The sequence below is a fragment of the Pistacia vera genome, unplaced genomic scaffold (genome assembly GCF_008641045.1).
Source record: "Pistacia vera cultivar Batoury unplaced genomic scaffold, PisVer_v2 Contig250, whole genome shotgun sequence".
In the NCBI taxonomy this organism is placed as follows: Eukaryota; Viridiplantae; Streptophyta; class Magnoliopsida; order Sapindales; family Anacardiaceae; genus Pistacia; species Pistacia vera.
The window spans coordinates 750,387-768,560 of NW_022196058.1; the positions used below are offsets into that span (position 1 = coordinate 750,387).

The 18,174-nt window shown below is 36.9% G+C and overlaps 3 protein-coding genes across 3 annotated transcripts; 1 reads left to right on the top strand and 2 right to left on the bottom strand.

Annotated features, from left to right (window-relative positions):
• On the top strand, positions 1 to 9,324 carry LOC116132332 (mediator of RNA polymerase II transcription subunit 33A). The gene is made up of 12 exons (XM_031417981.1): positions 1 to 317; positions 898 to 1,008; positions 1,627 to 1,974; positions 2,321 to 2,640; positions 2,755 to 2,846; positions 3,334 to 3,694; positions 4,444 to 4,654; positions 5,228 to 5,342; positions 5,525 to 5,686; positions 6,354 to 7,014; positions 7,380 to 7,586; positions 7,891 to 9,324. Exons 1-12 carry the CDS (start codon positions 1 to 3, stop codon positions 9,000 to 9,002), a joined length of 4,017 nt encoding a protein of 1,338 aa, XP_031273841.1. The 3' UTR covers positions 9,003 to 9,324.
• A 206-nt stretch (positions 9,325 to 9,530) lies between these two features.
• On the bottom strand, positions 9,531 to 11,787 carry LOC116132378 (pentatricopeptide repeat-containing protein At5g19020, mitochondrial). Its single transcript, XM_031418031.1, has one exon. It carries the CDS (start codon positions 11,702 to 11,704, stop codon positions 9,620 to 9,622), a length of 2,085 nt encoding a protein of 694 aa, XP_031273891.1. The 5' UTR covers positions 11,705 to 11,787; the 3' UTR covers positions 9,531 to 9,619.
• Positions 11,788 to 14,096: 2,309 nt separating this feature from the next.
• On the bottom strand, positions 14,097 to 17,818 carry LOC116132367 (uncharacterized protein At5g19025-like). The gene is made up of 2 exons (XM_031418009.1): positions 17,051 to 17,818; positions 14,097 to 14,529 (listed from the first exon to the last, which is right to left on the bottom strand). Exons 1-2 carry the CDS (start codon positions 17,653 to 17,655, stop codon positions 14,490 to 14,492), a joined length of 645 nt encoding a protein of 214 aa, XP_031273869.1. The 5' UTR covers positions 17,656 to 17,818; the 3' UTR covers positions 14,097 to 14,489.
• Positions 17,819 to 18,174: the final 356 nt, after the last annotated feature.

The window sequence follows — 18,174 nt, forward strand, 5'->3', positions numbered from 1 at the left end:
ATGGTGGTTACAGTAGCCGAAGGCGGAGGCGGAGGTGTCGGTGGTGGTGGTGGTGGTGGTGGTGGAGTGTGGGGTAGCGTAGTGGAAATAACTAAGGTGGCGCAATCAAAAGGAAGTGATCCGTTATTGTGGGCTGTACAGTTGTCTTCGAATTTGAACTCGGCGGGAGTGAATTTGCCTTCAGTTGAGGTAGCCCACGTGTTGGTTTCGTACATTTGTTGGGATAACAATGTTCCCATTCTATGGAAGTTTCTAGAAAAGGCTCTCATGCTCAGGATCGTCCCTCCTTTGCTAGTCCTCGCTCTACTTTCTGAAAGGTTCATTTTTTTATTTTTTTCTATGTACGAATTTGTTTCTGTTTTTTTGTGAGCTTGATTCGTTATTTTTGTGTTGTCAATGTAAAAGCTGATGAAAAGTAGAAAAACTTTTGTCAAAATCGAGAGAAAAAAGTCAACTTCTGATTGAACCAGCTGGTCAAGTAGTTACTTTAGAACTAGCTGATTTCTTTTCGTTGGATTTTGTTCAACTCATTTTAAATGAAACATTAATGTATATGTTGTTTCTCTTTTTTAAATTTAAAAAAAAAAAAATTCTTTTTCAAATCCAATGTGGAAAATGTGATTGGAGAGCCCCAATGTTCATTTGCAGTATTGGTTCTCTAAGTCTGCGATTATAAATCCATCTTTTCTTTGATTAGTTCTTTTTATGTTCTTGTTTTTTGGCTGGGATATTGTTTATTCTTCGAGAAACTGAAAAATTTCTACTGTTTAGTGTGTTACAAAGTGGCATATTGTGAGTTGATGTATGGAGTAAATTGACTTATGGATAATTTTTGTCTAGTTGGGGGTTCTCTGTTATATTTTTATGCCACATTCATGGTGTTTGTTCTTGATACAGAGTCATTCCAAGTCGACGTTTGCAGCCAGCAGCGTATAGGCTCTACATGGAGCTTCTCAAGAGATACGCTTTTACACTAAAATGCCAAATTCATGGCCCAGATTATCAAAAGTAAGTTGTAGTTCTTGCTGTGTTTTTTGTATGAGAAGGGAAGAACTGTTGTTGCATTGCCTACTTTATATTGTAAATTCAATACAGGAGAAACGGCTATTGCCTCTATTTGATGTCTTTTGATTGATTCTTGGAGTAACGTATTTGAAGACATTTGCAGATTGTAGTGTTTCTTAGGCAATAACTATATCACTGCTTTGCTGTGATAGGCTTTTCAGCCCTCCATTATTATTAGTTTTTTTAATAATATGAAACAGAAATCTCATCCCCAGTAATTTCATCGGTAACTTTAGATATCATTCTTTTATTTATAATATTTTTCAATTTCAGCCATTGCAAACTTTTAGAAGCTTTATTAACTGTGTTGCTATGGCTATTCACTGAAATGAAACTTAGGTTTTAATTTCATAGTTTAACACCAAGGAATACCCTCATTGTTACCAGTTCATATGTGAACAGGTCGTAAGTGGATGATAGTCATTTTTCTTTTTCCATTTATGTTTCTAGTGCTTGATAATAAATTCAAGCAGGTTATTGTAGAAATGACTATTGCTTACCCTAAATAGGTGAGAGCTGATTATTATCACTTTTTCTTTTTTAAATATCTTCTTTATACAGGGTTATGAAATCAATAGATGCTGTTCTTCATCTTTTCGAAAATTTTGGTCTGCCAGCAACTGAGCCCGGTATTCTTGTGGTTGAGTTTATCTTTTCAATAGTGTGGCAATTGCTGGATGCATCACTAGATGATGAAGGGTTGCTGGAACTTACCCCAGAAATGAAGTCTAGGTGGCCAACAAAACCTCTGGAAATGGAAATAGATGGTTGCAATGGTTTTGATGAGGAGAGGACTGAATATCACCAGAGATTGCAGAATATGAATACTGTGATGGCAGTTGAGATAATTGGGCAATTTCTACAAAATAAAGTGACTTCTAGAATTATTTACTTGGCAAGACGAAACTTGTATGTATTGGTTCCCTTGAAAAGTTGCTTCTCAAATCTTATATTCTAACCAAAAAAAAATTTTGATTTTCTTTTATTGGTTCTGCAAAGGATGGACAGAGTAACAGTTGAAAAGTTCTTTTTATATTGGATCAAAAATTTTAAAACCCACCTTCAATAAAGTATTGTATATATGTTTGGGAAAGTTACATGAATACTTCTTTGCCATTGTGGTCTGTTTAGATTTACCCCAATTTAAAAGACTGTAGCCGTCATGTCTTTTTAACCAGTTCTGTAATTAGTTTTCTACTTATCCTTTGTTTTGGATGCAAATACATTGCTTAATGCTTTCCTGCCACTTCATCAGGCCCACACATTGGGTAGGTTTCACCCAGAGGATACAGCTGCTAGGAGCAAATTCATCAGCATTGAGAAATTCAAAAATTTTAACTTCTGAGGCTCTTCTACAGTTGGTATCTGATACTCGTATTGTCTTGTCTCAAGAATGTAAAACAAGTTCACCGAAAAATTTCCATGCAGTTATAACCTTTGGATCTCTAGCTTGTTCTGCTGGTCTGTGCCATGGTGCTAGTCGTTCTGCTCTTTGGCTACCACTTGACCTGTTCTTAGAGAATGTTATGGATGGATATCAAGTTAACCCAACAAGTGCCATTGAAGTAATAACTGGTAAATGTAGCTTTAGTGCTTGCTTCCAAATGTATTATTTTGGTTGAATTGGTATAAAATTCATTTGCTAAAAAAATTGTAAGAATGAAAACTTGAGGTTTCATATTTGTGCAGGTTTGATTAAAACACTTCAAGCAATTAATGGCACCTCCTGGCATGACACCTTCTTGGGCCTTTGGATTGCTGCTCTCCGTCTTGTTCAAAGGGTTAGCATTGTCATGGATGATTGAAAAAAATCTTTCTTTTGAAAATCTTTCTCATTTAAGTTTTTGGTGCATAAAACATAATGTTTCCATAAAGCCTTACCTTGAGGCTTGAACCACATATTTCCAGCTCCAGAATAAACTGAACCTTTTATGTGTCCCAAGGTTTCAGTCTTCTTCTGATATTCTGTGCCTTCATCATAGTTAACAAGTTTTCTGATAAATATAACCAATTATTTATGCCTACTGCTGAATTAGATCTTCAGGGAAAAATTTTAGATCTGTACTAAAGTCAAATGCCTTGTTTGTTATCCTGATTTTATGTTCATATAAGTTACTTGTCTTTGGCTTATTTTAAATTAAGAGGCATCCGCTCAGACATAGACCAAAAAGAGGTTTATTTTCTATGTTTCATTTGGTATTGCATATATTCCTTTCAAGATTATACTTTTATTGATTTGTCTTATATATAATTCTCTGTTGCTAGTAGGAGAGGGATCCAATTGAGGGTCCCATGCCTCGCCTAGATCCTCGTTTGTGCATATTGTTGTCAATCACACCTCTTGTTATTGCGGATCTTATTGATGAAGAGGAGGCGGCACCAATTGATGAAACAGAATGTGGGTCCACCAATCACTGGAAAGAAAATAAGGGTCCAGGAGAGCGTCAAAATGATTTGGTCTCCAGCTTACAGGTACTGGGAGACTATCAGGGTTTGCTGACTCCACCACAATCTGTTGTTTCTGCAGCCAATCAGGCTGCTGCAAAAGCTATGTTGTTTCTCTCAGGCATCAGTGTTGGGAGTGCATACTTTGAGTGCATCAATATGAAAGACATGCCAATCAATTGTTGTAAGTAATATGTTGTTCTCATTAATCATGATAAGCACAAAAGACATGACATTTTCTTTGCTTTGTGATGCTCTTGACAGTGTGACCCTAGAACATCAGGTTCATGAAGGCCAAAAAGCCTCTCGGTATTTGTACTTTAAACAACTCTGCATCTAAGTGCCTATGTATCACCCAACAGAAAAAAAGATAGTAAAACAGAATGTTAAATCTTGAAACTTTTGCAATATATGAAAATTCTAGTCATAGGTGAAAAGTACAAGAGTGTTGATTTACCATGCTTTGTGCCAGTCTGTCTGTTTGCCATGATCAAAGTTTTGCATGCATTGATTATCTATGAAAAACCAATAACAAAATACATTTGACCCTTCTCTGAAGAAATTTCTTTGCGTTTTTGGAAGAATTTTTTTGAAATATATCTGTAAATGCAGAGATGAGAAAGATAAATACAAGAAGCAAGAGGCACCAGTTAAGATCAGTTACACTTCTCATTTTGCTAGAGTATGCAAGCTTGTGAATCAGTTGCACTAAATGAGCAAACTTAATCTAAGGGTAACTAGAAAAAAATAGTATAAATATAACTGTTGACTTTAGTGGAGTTAAGTTTGACAAAGTTGTTGTGTGTATTAATCTGTATTTTCAGTCTTTATGTGGTACTTTAAAGTTGGTGATTTTTTCTATCAGTCCACTGGTGCCAGCATTACTCCTTAGCATATAAGGCTTTCTAATCTTAATTTTATGCCCTTGTTCAGCTGGAAATTTACGCCACCTGATTGTAGAGGCCTGCATTGCCAGAAATCTTCTGGACACATCAGCATATTTCTGGCTTGGCTATGTGAATGGACGCATTGACCAAATACCTCATAGTGTGCCAACGCAATTGCCTGGTTGGTCATCATTCATGAAGGGAGCTGCATTCACACCTATAATGATTAAAGCTCTAGTTTCCAGTCCTGCTTCAAGGTATACTTATATCCATTTTCCTGAGTTGATATGAATGATCAAGCCTTAAGATTTAAGGTTGTTGGAAATTTATCCCCACAAAACTATGGTTCTACCAACTGTTGCTCTTATCAAATTTAACTTCATGAGGCAGTTGTGGAAATTTTGGATTCTTCAATTTGATTGACTAATAATACCTAAAGGTTGAGAGCATGGGACTGTTTGACCAGATCACCCTGCATTGAATGTTGTCAAACTTCTAAGTGCAGGAAAAACATTCTCAGTGCAATAATTAGCCAGGAGGTTGGCATAGCAGTTTGCAAAATCATTTAAACCACAATAATGTTATGAGAATAAATTGGATTATTGCTTCAGCAGTTAATCTTACACATCATTGATGGTTACTCCAATGTGCGAATGCTCAAGGGTGCTCTCTATGCAAATAACTTTTAAATTATCTTCTAGTTGTTTGGATTTTGGCCTGGTCTTCAGTTACTCCTTTTTCTTTCCTGAAGCCAGGTATATCAGATGCTCTTTTTTGTAAATTTACCAAGGGTAAAGCAACTGAATTTAAGCTCATGGATTTGATGGAAGCCTAGCAGAGCTCGAGAAAGTTTTTGAGATTGCTGTCAAAGGATCTGAAGATGAGAAGATATCTGCTGCTACCATTCTTTGTGGAGCCTCACTAATTCGAGGTTGGAATGTACAGGTAATGTGATAGTTCTAACATATTTTGAATTCTGTCTCTGTTCTGTTTGATACTTTTACCCATGTGTTCTTCATTAAAATGAAGGGAGGGAGAGGGGGAAGCAATTTCTTTTTCCTTTTGTTCAAATTTGTTTGCTGATTAAGTAAAGGTTCTGATTATGTTCATGTCTATTTTTAATGCAGGAACACGCCATTCAATTCATTACTAGATTATTGTCTCCTCCAGCCCCTGCTGATTGTGATGGGAGTTACAGTCATTTGATAGGTTATGCTCCGATGCTGAATGTACTAATTGTTGGGATTGCCACTGTTGATTGTGTACAGATATTCTCTCTACATGGCCTGGTAAGTTTCTTTCACTGCCCTAATATCCATGGACATGTATAAAATACAAGATATTGCTTTTTGAGGTATCTTTATTCTTCTGTGTCATTATAGGTTGCCTATCCAATGCTTAGTTATCTTCTACTGTTAGACCCGATAGACACACCAGCAATGGTGGTGATATGGTTCAAGTTAAAGGTTCTATAGGGGTAAGGGGAAAGGCAAGAATGATAATCTAAAACTGGGTTGCAAGAGTTAAGGTTCTCAATAAAGCTGGATGCAAACAGCATTTCTTTTAATCCACACAGTTGGTGAAAATAAGACTTCATTTTGTTGATTTGAGAATCTTCTTAGCTTTGACAAAGGAGCGTAATTGCAAGATTTAAGAAATGAAAAGGGGTCAAAATCCTCAAGGAATAAGATGACAGTGAGCAAAATGGTTACCATATCTTTCACTGCATGATCAATATTTTTGAGTAGTTAAGCTTTTTAGGGAATGTCCCAACAATAATTTTTAAAATTATTTTGTGCCTGACCAAATTTGATAACAGGCTGTTATGTGGAGCCAAATGTAACAAACACACGTGGATCCAAATTTTTGTCTAACTTGCCCTATGTTATTTAGTGGCTGAAACTTTCATGGGAATAAATGTTTCTTTTTTGGTGCTTTGCTTTCTTCTCTCTCCAGGTTCCTCAACTTGCATGCTCATTGACGCCTATTTGTGAGGTTTTCGGATCATGTGTGCCCAATGTCTCTTGGACACTCCCCACAGGCGAAGAAATCTCTGCTCATGCTGTTTTCTCAAATGCTTTTGCTCTTCTTTTAAAGCTATGGAGGTTTAATCATCCACCCATTGAACATGGGGTGGGAGATGTGCCAACAGTTGGCTCCCAGCTAACTCCTGAATACCTCCTCTCAGTAAGAAATTCCCATCTAGTGTCTGCTGAAAGCATCCACAAAGATCGAAACAAAAGGAGACTCTCGGCAGTTGCAAGTTCATCATATCCAAAACCTATATTTGTGGACTCATTTCCAAAATTAAAAGTATGGTATCGACAGCATCTAAGGTGTATAGCTGCAACTCTCTCTGGTCTTATTCATGGATCTCAAGTTCATCAGACTGTAGAAGAACTTCTTCATATGATGTTCAGAAAGATCAATAGAGGAAGCCAGTCTTTAACTTCTGTTGGCTCTGGAAGTAGTGGTTCATCTGGAGTTGTAAATGAAGATAACTCTCTAAGACCTGAATTGCCCGCCTGGGATATTCTGGAAGCTGTTCCTTTTGTCGTTGATGCTGCTTTAACAGCATGTGCTCATGGAAGACTTTCTCCACGTGAACTTGCCACAGGTTTGCCTTTTATTACTTGTTTTTAGCTTTTAAGACAGACACATATTAGCAGGATAAATCTTAAGACTGCTATTCAAAGTTCCTATTGACAAATAAACAATTTAGTTATTTTTGGTCTAGGAAACAAAGATAAAGTTGTAAAGAAAAGAGGAAATACAAAAGATGTTGATGAAAATTTCTTGATGTCTATCGAACAGATTGTCTTATTTTTTTCCCAATGGTAGCTATTTGTTTGACCTGGGTACTCAAAACAATAAAAACTTGTTGTTTTAGTCGGTGCAGCTGCCAGTTATTATAGAAACTTTATGATTCACTATAGGCGTGTTTGTATGTGCGACTATAACCTATATCATTTAATAATTCAGGGCTTAAAGACTTGGCTGATTTTGTTCCTGCATCTTTGGCAACAATTGTGAGCTACTTCTCAGCTGAAGTAAGTCGAGGTGTTTGGAAACCAGCTTTTATGAATGGTATGGATTGGCCCAGCCCAGCTGCAAATTTGTTAAATGTTGAGGAACATATCAAGAGAATCCTTGCTACCACCGGTGTTGATATCCCAAGCCTTGCTGCAGGTATTTTTGTGGACTTTAAGTTAGACTGCTTATACAGTTAATATCATTTTTTAAGAAGTATGCATGCTCTTGCAAGAACAAGAAAAGAGGGGATGTTGAAAACCATCTTGCCTTACTTCAGTGGATATTTTTGGCTTATCTTCCTTCCCTTCCTCTCTCTCTCTCTCTCTCTCTCTCTGTGCATATATTTAGTCTGACTTGTTTTACAACCATTAGCAGTTGCTCTTGTGCTGGAATTTGGTTTCTCATTACCAATCGAGAAGCCATTTTTCAATATTATGACTAATACTTGGTATTCCAGCAGGGGGAAGCTCTCCAGCTACACTTCCACTACCTTTGGCTGCCTTTGTAAGCCTCACTATTACCTATAAAATCGATAAAGCCTCAGAAAGATTTCTCAATTTGGCTGGCCCAGCCTTGGAGACCCTTGCGGCAGGCTGTCCGTGGCCTTGCATGCCTATTGTTGCTTCCCTCTGGACCCAAAAGGCAAAACGATGGTTTGACTTCCTTGTCTTTTCCGCATCTCGAACTGTCTTTCTTCACAACAGTGATGCAGTGGTTCAGCTTCTTAAAAGCTGCTTCACTGCCACACTTGGCTTGAACACCAATTCTATCTCAAGCAATGGCGGTGTTGGACCTCTTCTGGGCCATGGATTTGGATCCCATATCTGTGGCGGGATTTCCCCTGTTGCTCCAGGAATTCTCTATCTCCGTGTTTATCGATCCATCAGAGATATTGTGTTCATAACCGAGGAGATTCTATCTCTCTTGATGCATTCTGTGAGAGAAATAGCATCTAGTGGACTTCCTAGAGAGAAATTGGAGAAGTTGAAGACAACCAAAAACGGAATGAGATATGGGCAGGTTTCACTTGCAGCAGGAATGACTAAAGTGAAACTTGCAGCTTCACTTGGGGCTTCATTAGTGTGGTTATCTGGGGGTTTAGGCTTAGTGCTGTCAGTGATAAAAGAAACTTTGCCTTCTTGGTTTATATCGGTTCACAGGTCTGAACGAGAAGGATCAGATGGGCTAGTTGCAATGCTTGGAGGATATGCACTTGCATATTTTGCGGTGCTTTGCGGAGCTTTTGCTTGGGGAGTTGACTCATCATCTTCAGCATCAAAGCGGCGTCCTAAAGTCCTGGGAACCCATCTGGAATTCCTTGCAAGTGCGCTTGATGGAAAGATATCACTTGGTTGTGACTGGGCCACTTGGCGTGCCTACGTCTCGGGTTTTGTGAGCCTGATGGTAGGTTGCACGCCGACTTGGGTGCTAGAGATGGATGTAGAAGTATTGAAGAGACTAAGTAAGGGGCTAACACAATGGAATGAAGAGGAGCTTGCCATGGCACTGCTTGGGATTGGTGGAATTGGCGCGATGGGTGCAGCTGCTGAACTGATAATTGAGCAGGATTAATGACTTTATTTTCTCAATTTTATCCCCATCGTTGGCGATTTCTTATAGGACAGTATGTAGTTGTATAGTTCATAAATTATCTTCTTTTGTGTAATTGAATGTTCATGTACAGGAAGGCCCAAAATTTTCAACTCAGGGTCATTAGCCATAAATAATTGTTATGTCAGCCAAATTTTGCCTGTTTATGCTTTGTAATAACTTAGTTTCATCCACTGACAAGATAAAAGATTAGCAAGAGGCAGGGCAATTTTGTAAGACTAGTTACAAAATTTAAAGTACCCGAAACTTATGGCGAATTAGCTGCACCTCCAGTAGTCCGAGTCTAGCTTCTTAATAACTGCCATTCAAGAATATTTGTGATAAATAATTTGCTATAACTGGTTGAATGCAGATTGACAGTAGATGCAACAAGCCAAATGGTGTAGAAAGGAACTGATAAACAGAAGACTAAAATAAAAGCTTTATTAATGATAAAGATGTAAAATTTTCCAAAATTTTGTGAGTAATCTATATATATATATAGCTGAAGATGAAATTAAAAAGCTATCTTCACCGACTGGCAGTCTTCATCCTCATGTTAGCTGAAACTATTAGGTTTATTAAAACCTGATCAAGAATTATACAACGCCACTGCATCCAGGTAATCTCTTCATTCCATTACTGCGCATAACTTTCCTGACTAAAAATGCATCCTCCCACCTCCCTGCATCGGCATATATGTTAGATAAAAGAACTCTACTCGCCCCATGAGATGGTTCCAAACCTGCCAAACTCTTTGCAGCCCTTTCTCCGATTTCCACATTTCCATGTGTTCTGGATGCAGCCAACAATGTGCCCCAAATAACAACATCAGCCTTCATGGGCATGCTCATAATCATTTCCTCAGCTTTTTCTAATCGCCCTGCCCTGCCTAAGAGATCTACCATACAACCATAATGCTTGATGTCAGGATCTATATTATACACACTCTTCATGCTCTTGAAGTATCTCTCCCCTAAATCTACCAACCCAGCATGGCAGCATGCACTCAGGACTCCGATGAATGTAATAGAGTTAAGCTTAATATTTCGCCTTTCCAATTCATTATATATTCTGAGAGACAAGTTTGCATGTCCATGCATTGCTGACCCACATATGATTGCATTCCAAGGTGAGACAGTTAATGCCTTCTCTTTGACTTGATTAAACACTTCTACGGCAGAATTAATGCTGCCACATTTAGCGTACATGTCGATAATAGCAGCACTTAAATTGTCGTTAAGAGGGATGGAATTGTTACAAACATATTCATGAGCCCATCTTCCTTCTTTTAACGTGCCTAAAGAGGCAATTGCAGAGAAAACACTCACCATAGTGATTTGATTTGGTTTCACTCCAGAAGCTACCATTCTATGGAAGAGTTCTAGAGCCATGATAGGCTGATCACTTTGAGCATCACCAGAAATCATGGTGCTCCATGAAAAAACATCTCTTTCAGGCATGTTATTGAATAATTGTCTTGCTTCTTCAATCATTCCATTTCTTATAAATCCTGCGAGGAGGGCATTCGAAGATGCAATATGTTCCTTCATTCCTATCTCAAATTGCAAACAAGCCAGGTTGATCCTCCCAGAGGCTGCATAGAAATGAATAATTGTAGCCTGTATAAAATCATAACAATCAAAACCAGCCTTCACTATTGTACTGTGAATTTGTAAACCCTCACTGATTGCCATGGCTCGAGCACATGCTGAAATCAAATCCACAATCATGATATCATTTGGTGCTACTCCATCGTGTAGCATTGCACGATACATCGTCAAAGCTTCACTTAACCATTCCACTTGCACGTACCCATCAATTATTGTACCCCATGAAACCACATCCTTCGTAGGAATACTGTCGAACAACTCTCTTGCGGAATCAATTAGCCCCGCTTTCGCACACCCATTCAACATCACATTCCATGTAACAATATTCTTTTCCTTCATCTCATCAAACAAAGTTCTTGCATCCCCCAAACTCGAACAAACACAATACATGTGTAACAAATTAGTTGAGACCAAAACAAACCCATCAATCATCAATTTAATAACTAACCCATGCAACATTCTACACCCCCGAATCCCACCTACATGCACACAACTCGAAATCACGCTGGCTAAAGTTACCTCATTCGGTATAACCCCCACGTTACTCATATCCTTAAAAACATCAATTGCTTCACTCCAATGATCGCTTTGAGCAAACCCCATTATCATAGTAGTATACGAAACACAACCTTTATTGGGCATTACATCGAACAGCTGGCGTGCGTCATTTAATCTACCGTTTCTTATATACCCAGATATCATAATGTTACAAGATACTGGGTCCAACCTAGAACAAGAATCAAAGATAAATTTGGCATGAGAAATGAACCCGCATTTCGCATACATGTTAATCAAGCTGTTCTGGATGAAATTGTTTGATTCAAGGCCTGATTTCAAGATTAGGGAGTGGATTTGGAGGCCTTGAGAGATGGCCGTATTTGTTGCAGAATACTTGAGAGCTGAAACTAAGGCTTTCTCGTAGTTTGAGTTTTGAAGAGAGGTTGTGGTGGAGTTGAAGAGAGTACGAAGATGGTGGAGTGGGGATTTTGGGTTTGGGGAGGTGGTGGAGAGGCATTTGAGATGTGGAAATGAGAGTAAAAGAGAAGGTTTGTGAGTGAGAGATTTGATCATGAGACGAGATCATGGGAAGGAGTTTGGATTATACAGAGAGAGGGGGGCAGTTTTTGGAGGGAAAAGATGTCTGCTATTTTGGGTGTGTTTGGACTTTGGATGGGGGTAACAAAGATTTACGACGTATTGTGTATTATATTTACATGATTGTAATGTTTAGTATTTTAGTGATTTAAGATTTCGATAATCTTTTAAAATCAATTGTAATTATATTATTTATAATTTTATTTTTTATTAATAATTTTTTTAGATAATAATACCTTTATTTTAAAATTAATTTACATGAGTTTGTCATTATAATTTTACCCATATTTAATTAAGTTTTTGGATAATATTGTCTTTATATTTAAAACAAATTATAGGTTATCCAAGACCACCATCATCCATCAGTCACCACTATCGGCAGTTGGTCAATCATTGTCGACTGCCACTAGAAGTCGTCAGAAATGGTCACTATGCGTAAATATGGCCGAAAATGACCAGACAATGGATCTAGCGATTAACAGTCAGATCTATTCTGGCTGAAATAGATCTGATCGTTAACAACCAGATCCATAGTCGTGGACGTCAGAATAGATTTGGTTGTTAACGACCAGATCCATGGCGTACAACGGTCACAGATTTGGCCAAAAATGGCTATAATAGAAACGGTCAAATTCACGACCATATGGTCGTTTTCGACCAATGATATGGCCAAAAATGTTTTCAAGTTTTATAGTTGCCAGAGGCAGTTGGCAATGGTGGCTAGCAGTGGCTTGAGGTGGATGATGGTGATTTTGTTACAAATTAAAGTTTTATATGAACTGGAGTGTTTTAGCAAAATTTCAAATGTAGGGAATTATAAAAATTATTCAAAAAATAATATTATATTAATATTTAAAAAGGGAGACAATTTAGTAATATTTATAACACGTCTATCAATTTATCCTCATAACTAAACATATTAATATAACATACCCATCAATTTATTTTAACCTAACATATTTCCTTAAACATTTTCAATAATCTTTCATTAATAGAATATAATATTCTCAATAACACAATATTCTTTAAATCAAAGACACCAGTGTTGGAGACAAGTTTGATGGTTTCCTCTAAATTAAACAAAGATTTTAAACTGCCATAAACTACTTCAGATTATAATTTATAGGAAAAAAAAATATTAATTGTTTAATGAACCAAATATGACAACTTTTTAATCTTAAATTACTAAAAAGAATGTTTATATATATATCCCCAAAATGACATTAATATCTCGTCCTTTCAGGCGTTAATTTCCTAATAGGCCAATATTATAAGATAAAGACCTTAACGCACGCCGTTAATTTCTCAATATTATAAGTTAAGAGTTCTTAAAAGCAGTAATTCCCCAATAGGCCAATATTACGAGATAATATCCTCAAAATGGTATTAATTTTTTGATATTATAACATTAATTTTAAAATTGGTGTGACACGACTATTTTATCGTCAAATCATTCGTCCATATCAATCCAATAGTAATAATGTTGACTTAAATACAAATTCATCCACAATTTGATATTGCATCAATTTGTATGTATACCTAATATTATTTATATAAAATAACTTGATTAAAATTTTATAAACATTTTTGAGACACATCAAACATATCTGAAAATATATATTATATTTAAAAAGGTATCTATAACTTTAGATAAACATTTTGGGCAAAAAAAAAAAAAAAAGTTTTTTTACAACCCAATCCCATAATTTTTAATTAATTAAACTCGAACGGTCATTCATTTATAAGGATTGACCGTTCGCTATGAAAGAATGGTCGTTCCTCTCTAGAAACAACTATTCCTTCCTTATATGAAGGTATGATCATACCTTATGAATGTATGACGATTCCATAACGATATGATCATTCCTTAGAGAGAAACGATCATTCCTTCCGTGAGAAACGACCATCCTTTTATAATAACAATCGTTCCCTATAAAGGAACGACTGCTTCCCTATAAAAGAATGATCGTTTCTTAGGTGTGCCTTTGGGTGTGATGAAACTGACGTGATAATATCAACTCAGTTGCCATATTTGAGATTGTAAGAGAAGTTTGTGAATTTATCATTGTTGATCAAAATTAGAATTTTAAATTTAGAATTAAGGTAAGGTTTGGTAGAAAATGCAGGTCATTACAACCATGAAAAACACAAGAATTTGTGTGAACCATCATATTGACGCATATGCAGTAGAAGTTTATTAAGCAACTGCAAGGCTGAGAAAGGAGATCAACCACAAACCTCATCACAGACATTAACTCATCAATTCTCCTATATTTGAGGTAAGATTCCCAACACATTGCAAAACTGCTATAAAATTTCTGAAACCAAACCAAGAAATCAAGAATGCAATAGGGGTGAATACACATCACTAGTCCCAAACCCATCCTTAAATTGTTTCTGCAAAATACCTAAAAACCCATTCCAGTAATCAACTAGTACAGCTTGAGACACTTTTGACTCCAAAAGTTCAACCGCATGGCGAGGCTCATAATACAACAACATGGCTAATAATACAACAACATTATTGAAGTGAACAAAGAATCTATCTTGCATTTCATATATTTATTCTCATTAAATTTGGTATATATTTCCAGAAATGAGAGACAATTATCCAGACAGTGAATTGAATTAGATAATTGTTCTGATTCAAAGTGAAGTCTTCTAAAACTTGAGAAAATATTTTCAAATCTGAAAGGTGAATAAATAGTAAAAGACTTGAAATATATAATGGGAAGCCCACCAAGAAATCCTCCACCAATAGTCAGCGACTATCTCCATTTGAAGCCAGATTAGCCATAGCCCTGCATTGCCAGCAATAAATATAATATAATCAATACCAACAAACCAAAATATGTGAGGTTTTGGATACAATTCAGTCAGTCTTAGATGTCATAGACAGCATATAACTGTATCAACTCTGTTTGATTGCCTGAGTGAAAGCTTTATAATATTTTTTAAGGTTCTACCAAAATAACCTTATGGACTCTGTTGTTAATCGAGTTACTCCAGAAATCCAAAATTTCAGCAGTGAGTTAACTTTTAGACTATCAAATGGCTAGAAGCAAAAATTTATAACTAATTAATTCCTTCAATTTATATAATAATGCAGGGAAGAACAACAAAATCTACATGAAAAATTGATTATTTCAAGTCAGAACAAATAGGCATGAGCAAGAAGTGAGCCAGTGAGGTAAGAGGTATTTCTCAGTTACACAACACATAATCTTTTCTAGGAAGATGACTAGTGCCAAGATTTTCAACAAATTGAACATTCTTGGATAACCTAGACAAAATTGGGATGGGCATCTTCTTTAGATTGTTCACTACTGTCAAACCATTGTGTAACTGATCCGATAATGACACTCAGAAAGCTCAACAATTTCTCAGACATAGCCTAACCTTATAGCTCCACTCCAGAAAGACAACCTTATACATATCTGCATGATGGTTTAAAAGGACACAAGTAACTATACTATATTATCATCACTTTGCCAAATTAAACCTTGAGAAGCAAATCCAGATATGTATTTATCACTCATTGGGAAGTTTAAAAGTGCCCAACCTAATTCCAACAATTAGTCTGCTTGAAGATTTTGGCTCTTACTGATTCAAAAGACTGAGAAAAGTCAGTACAGGACCATCAGTATGTTAGAATTATCTAGAAGTTTGAATTTCTTACGTCTAAATCTTGTGCTCTGCGGTATCAAAAGAGACTGCCATTTACACAAGCCATAAGTATAAACCCAGATTTTAGCAAAATATTTAAGTTAATGACAGAACGAACAAAAGTGTTATAGACACTACAAGAATTCCCTCTGCTATATCATATTAAATAACTTCTGACATGCACAAATAGACATTCTCTAGAAGAATTCCCTCCACTGTATCATATTAAAACAATTCACATGCACAGATAGGGACATTCTCCAAGTGCACAAGCGTTTCTGCTGAGCTTTATCAATAAGTTTACTTTGTTCTTATGCTATCAAGATCAATGTGAAATTAAACTCTGAATATAATGTAGAAGCCATGGAATTTCGAAAATATAGGCAATCTCCTGCGACTTGCACTTTGCCACCACTTCAAAGCCTTTTGTTTTGTGTCATTAGGGTCAGGAGGAGACACATAATTTGGTCAAAGGACTGAACCACAGTTAGTGGATTTTATAACAAAAATTCAAAAATAGCTGAGGAAACCTAGAAAAGGCTAAACCGAAACAACAGAAAAGCTTGGCTAATCATAGCTTTTTTACATCCTCTTAACACAATATAATCATAATGGCTAAATAAAAAAGGAATGTTAGTATAAGCCAGTTAAAGAAACTTCTAAAGAATTTCACTGAGGATTTCCTTTGTATGATTGTAAAAAGGATGTATCCATAAAATCTAATGTGCAACAACCAACTTATACAAAGATCAAGCCTTGCACAGAGCTTCTACTACTACACTTTCCCTGAATCTGAAAAGAACTTATAACCTTTCTCGTATTTGATCTCAAAATGAATAGCATGTAAAACTTCAAAAAAANAAGAAACTTCTAAAGAATTTCACTGAGGATTTCCTTTGTATGATTGTAAAAAGGATGTATCCATAAAATCTAATGTGCAACAACCAACTTATACAAAGATCAAGCCTTGCACAGAGCTTCTACTGCTACACTTTCCCTGAATCTAAAAAGAACTGATAACCTTTCTCGTATTTGATCTCTAAATTGAATAGCATGTAAAACTTCAAAAAAAAAATAAATAAATAAATGCAGAAGAATTGAATGAACTTCATCTTAGAAAAAGATGTGAAAACACCAGAAATTATATCAATATTAACAAAAACAATAATGCAAAACTTGACAATTAGACAGGGATTCACAAACTATCTGAACAAAAAATGAAAGACAATATTTATGCTTCAGTATATCACCATCCTCATTTCCCATGGTCAAATTTTATGCCAGAATGATGGTTCAAATAGGCACCAAGAAATGAAAACATTGTTCATCAAGATCTCCAGCATCCTAGACTTCAAATGTTGCAACAAAAAAAGGGCATCGCAATTCCCATAAAAACTCAAAGCAACAAATTAATCTCCAACAAGAAACAATGAAAGCCACATGATGCCAATAATTCATAGCTGGGAAAAATCCGCTAGTCGATGAACGAATTAGACTCCGGTGACCCAGATGATGAGAAATGCAAATTCGCAAAAACAAAGTCAACCATTCTTCAATTCAAACAAAAATGTTTTAACTAGAGCTAACAACCAATTCAATCAATCATCAACCAAATTCACATAATAAAAGATTGATATTTGAATATAAAAAACTCACTTTTTATGCTTTCTGCCGCGCTTGGGCCCCCAGCCTTCAAGTTTGGCGATGGCGCAGCCACACCGGGCGCGAAACAACAGAACAGCCCGACCATTAGCTGGGGCCATCCTCCGTAGCTCGGCCCGAAGACACTCGTAATCAGGATTAGACTCGGAGCCACCTTTCCAGGGCAAGCGATCAATGTCGTCGGCAACACCCGATCTCACACAATCATCGGTCTGAAGTTGCAAATCAAATTCCATAGCCTTCTTGAGGCCCTTACAATTAGGGTTATGACACTTCCTGGAGCGGCGTCCACAGCAAAATTCAAGAAGCAAAACCATGGAAATGAAGAGGAGAAGGAAGCCGAGGATGTAGGGGACGGGGGGGAGGAAGTGTGGGGAGGACTGGGAGAGGAGAAGGGAGAGGGAGTGGAAGATGTAGGAGAAGTAAGAGGAGATTAAGAAAGTGCCGGAGAACAAGACGAGAATGAGGATGAGGAGGTCGAGGGTGGCGGAGGGGGAGTGTTTGCAGAGGAGGGAATTGGAGGTGGTGGCGGCGCAGGTGGAGGAGGAGGAGGTGGTGGGGGAGGGCATGGCGGTGTAGAGAAGGTGGTGGTGGTGCATGTTAGGGGAGACGAAATAATGGGGGCTTGTTTGTAAGGGAGATAGAGAGTGTGGGTGGGAAGGAAAAGGGGAGGAGAGTCTGGGTGTGTATTTCACGAGCTTTCAGTGAGAGTGGGGATAGGGAATATAATTTTCCTTTTTCTTTTTCTTTTCGTCGTTTTCAAAAAAAAAAAAAAAGATTTTATTCTTTCCTTGAGGAGCCCCATTTGGTATTTTAGGTATGTCTCTGTTAGGAAACAGTGTATTATTGTTTAAAAATAAAAATAGTAAAACTGATTTTTGGTATAAGAGATATTTTGTAGAAAATGTTAATGGTTGGTACTTGGTAGTCAAAGGTTTGGACTAATGCTCATAAATTGATATGCAGGGGAACCATGAATGAGTAGACTAGCCAGTTTAGTTAGCCGCTGATTGTTGACTTGGAAATCCTCCGCGTAAACAAGAATATTCATAGTGAGGACAGGGTCAGGGTCAGGGTCAGGGTCCACTGTTTTTCTTCAAAATTAATGTAATTCAGTT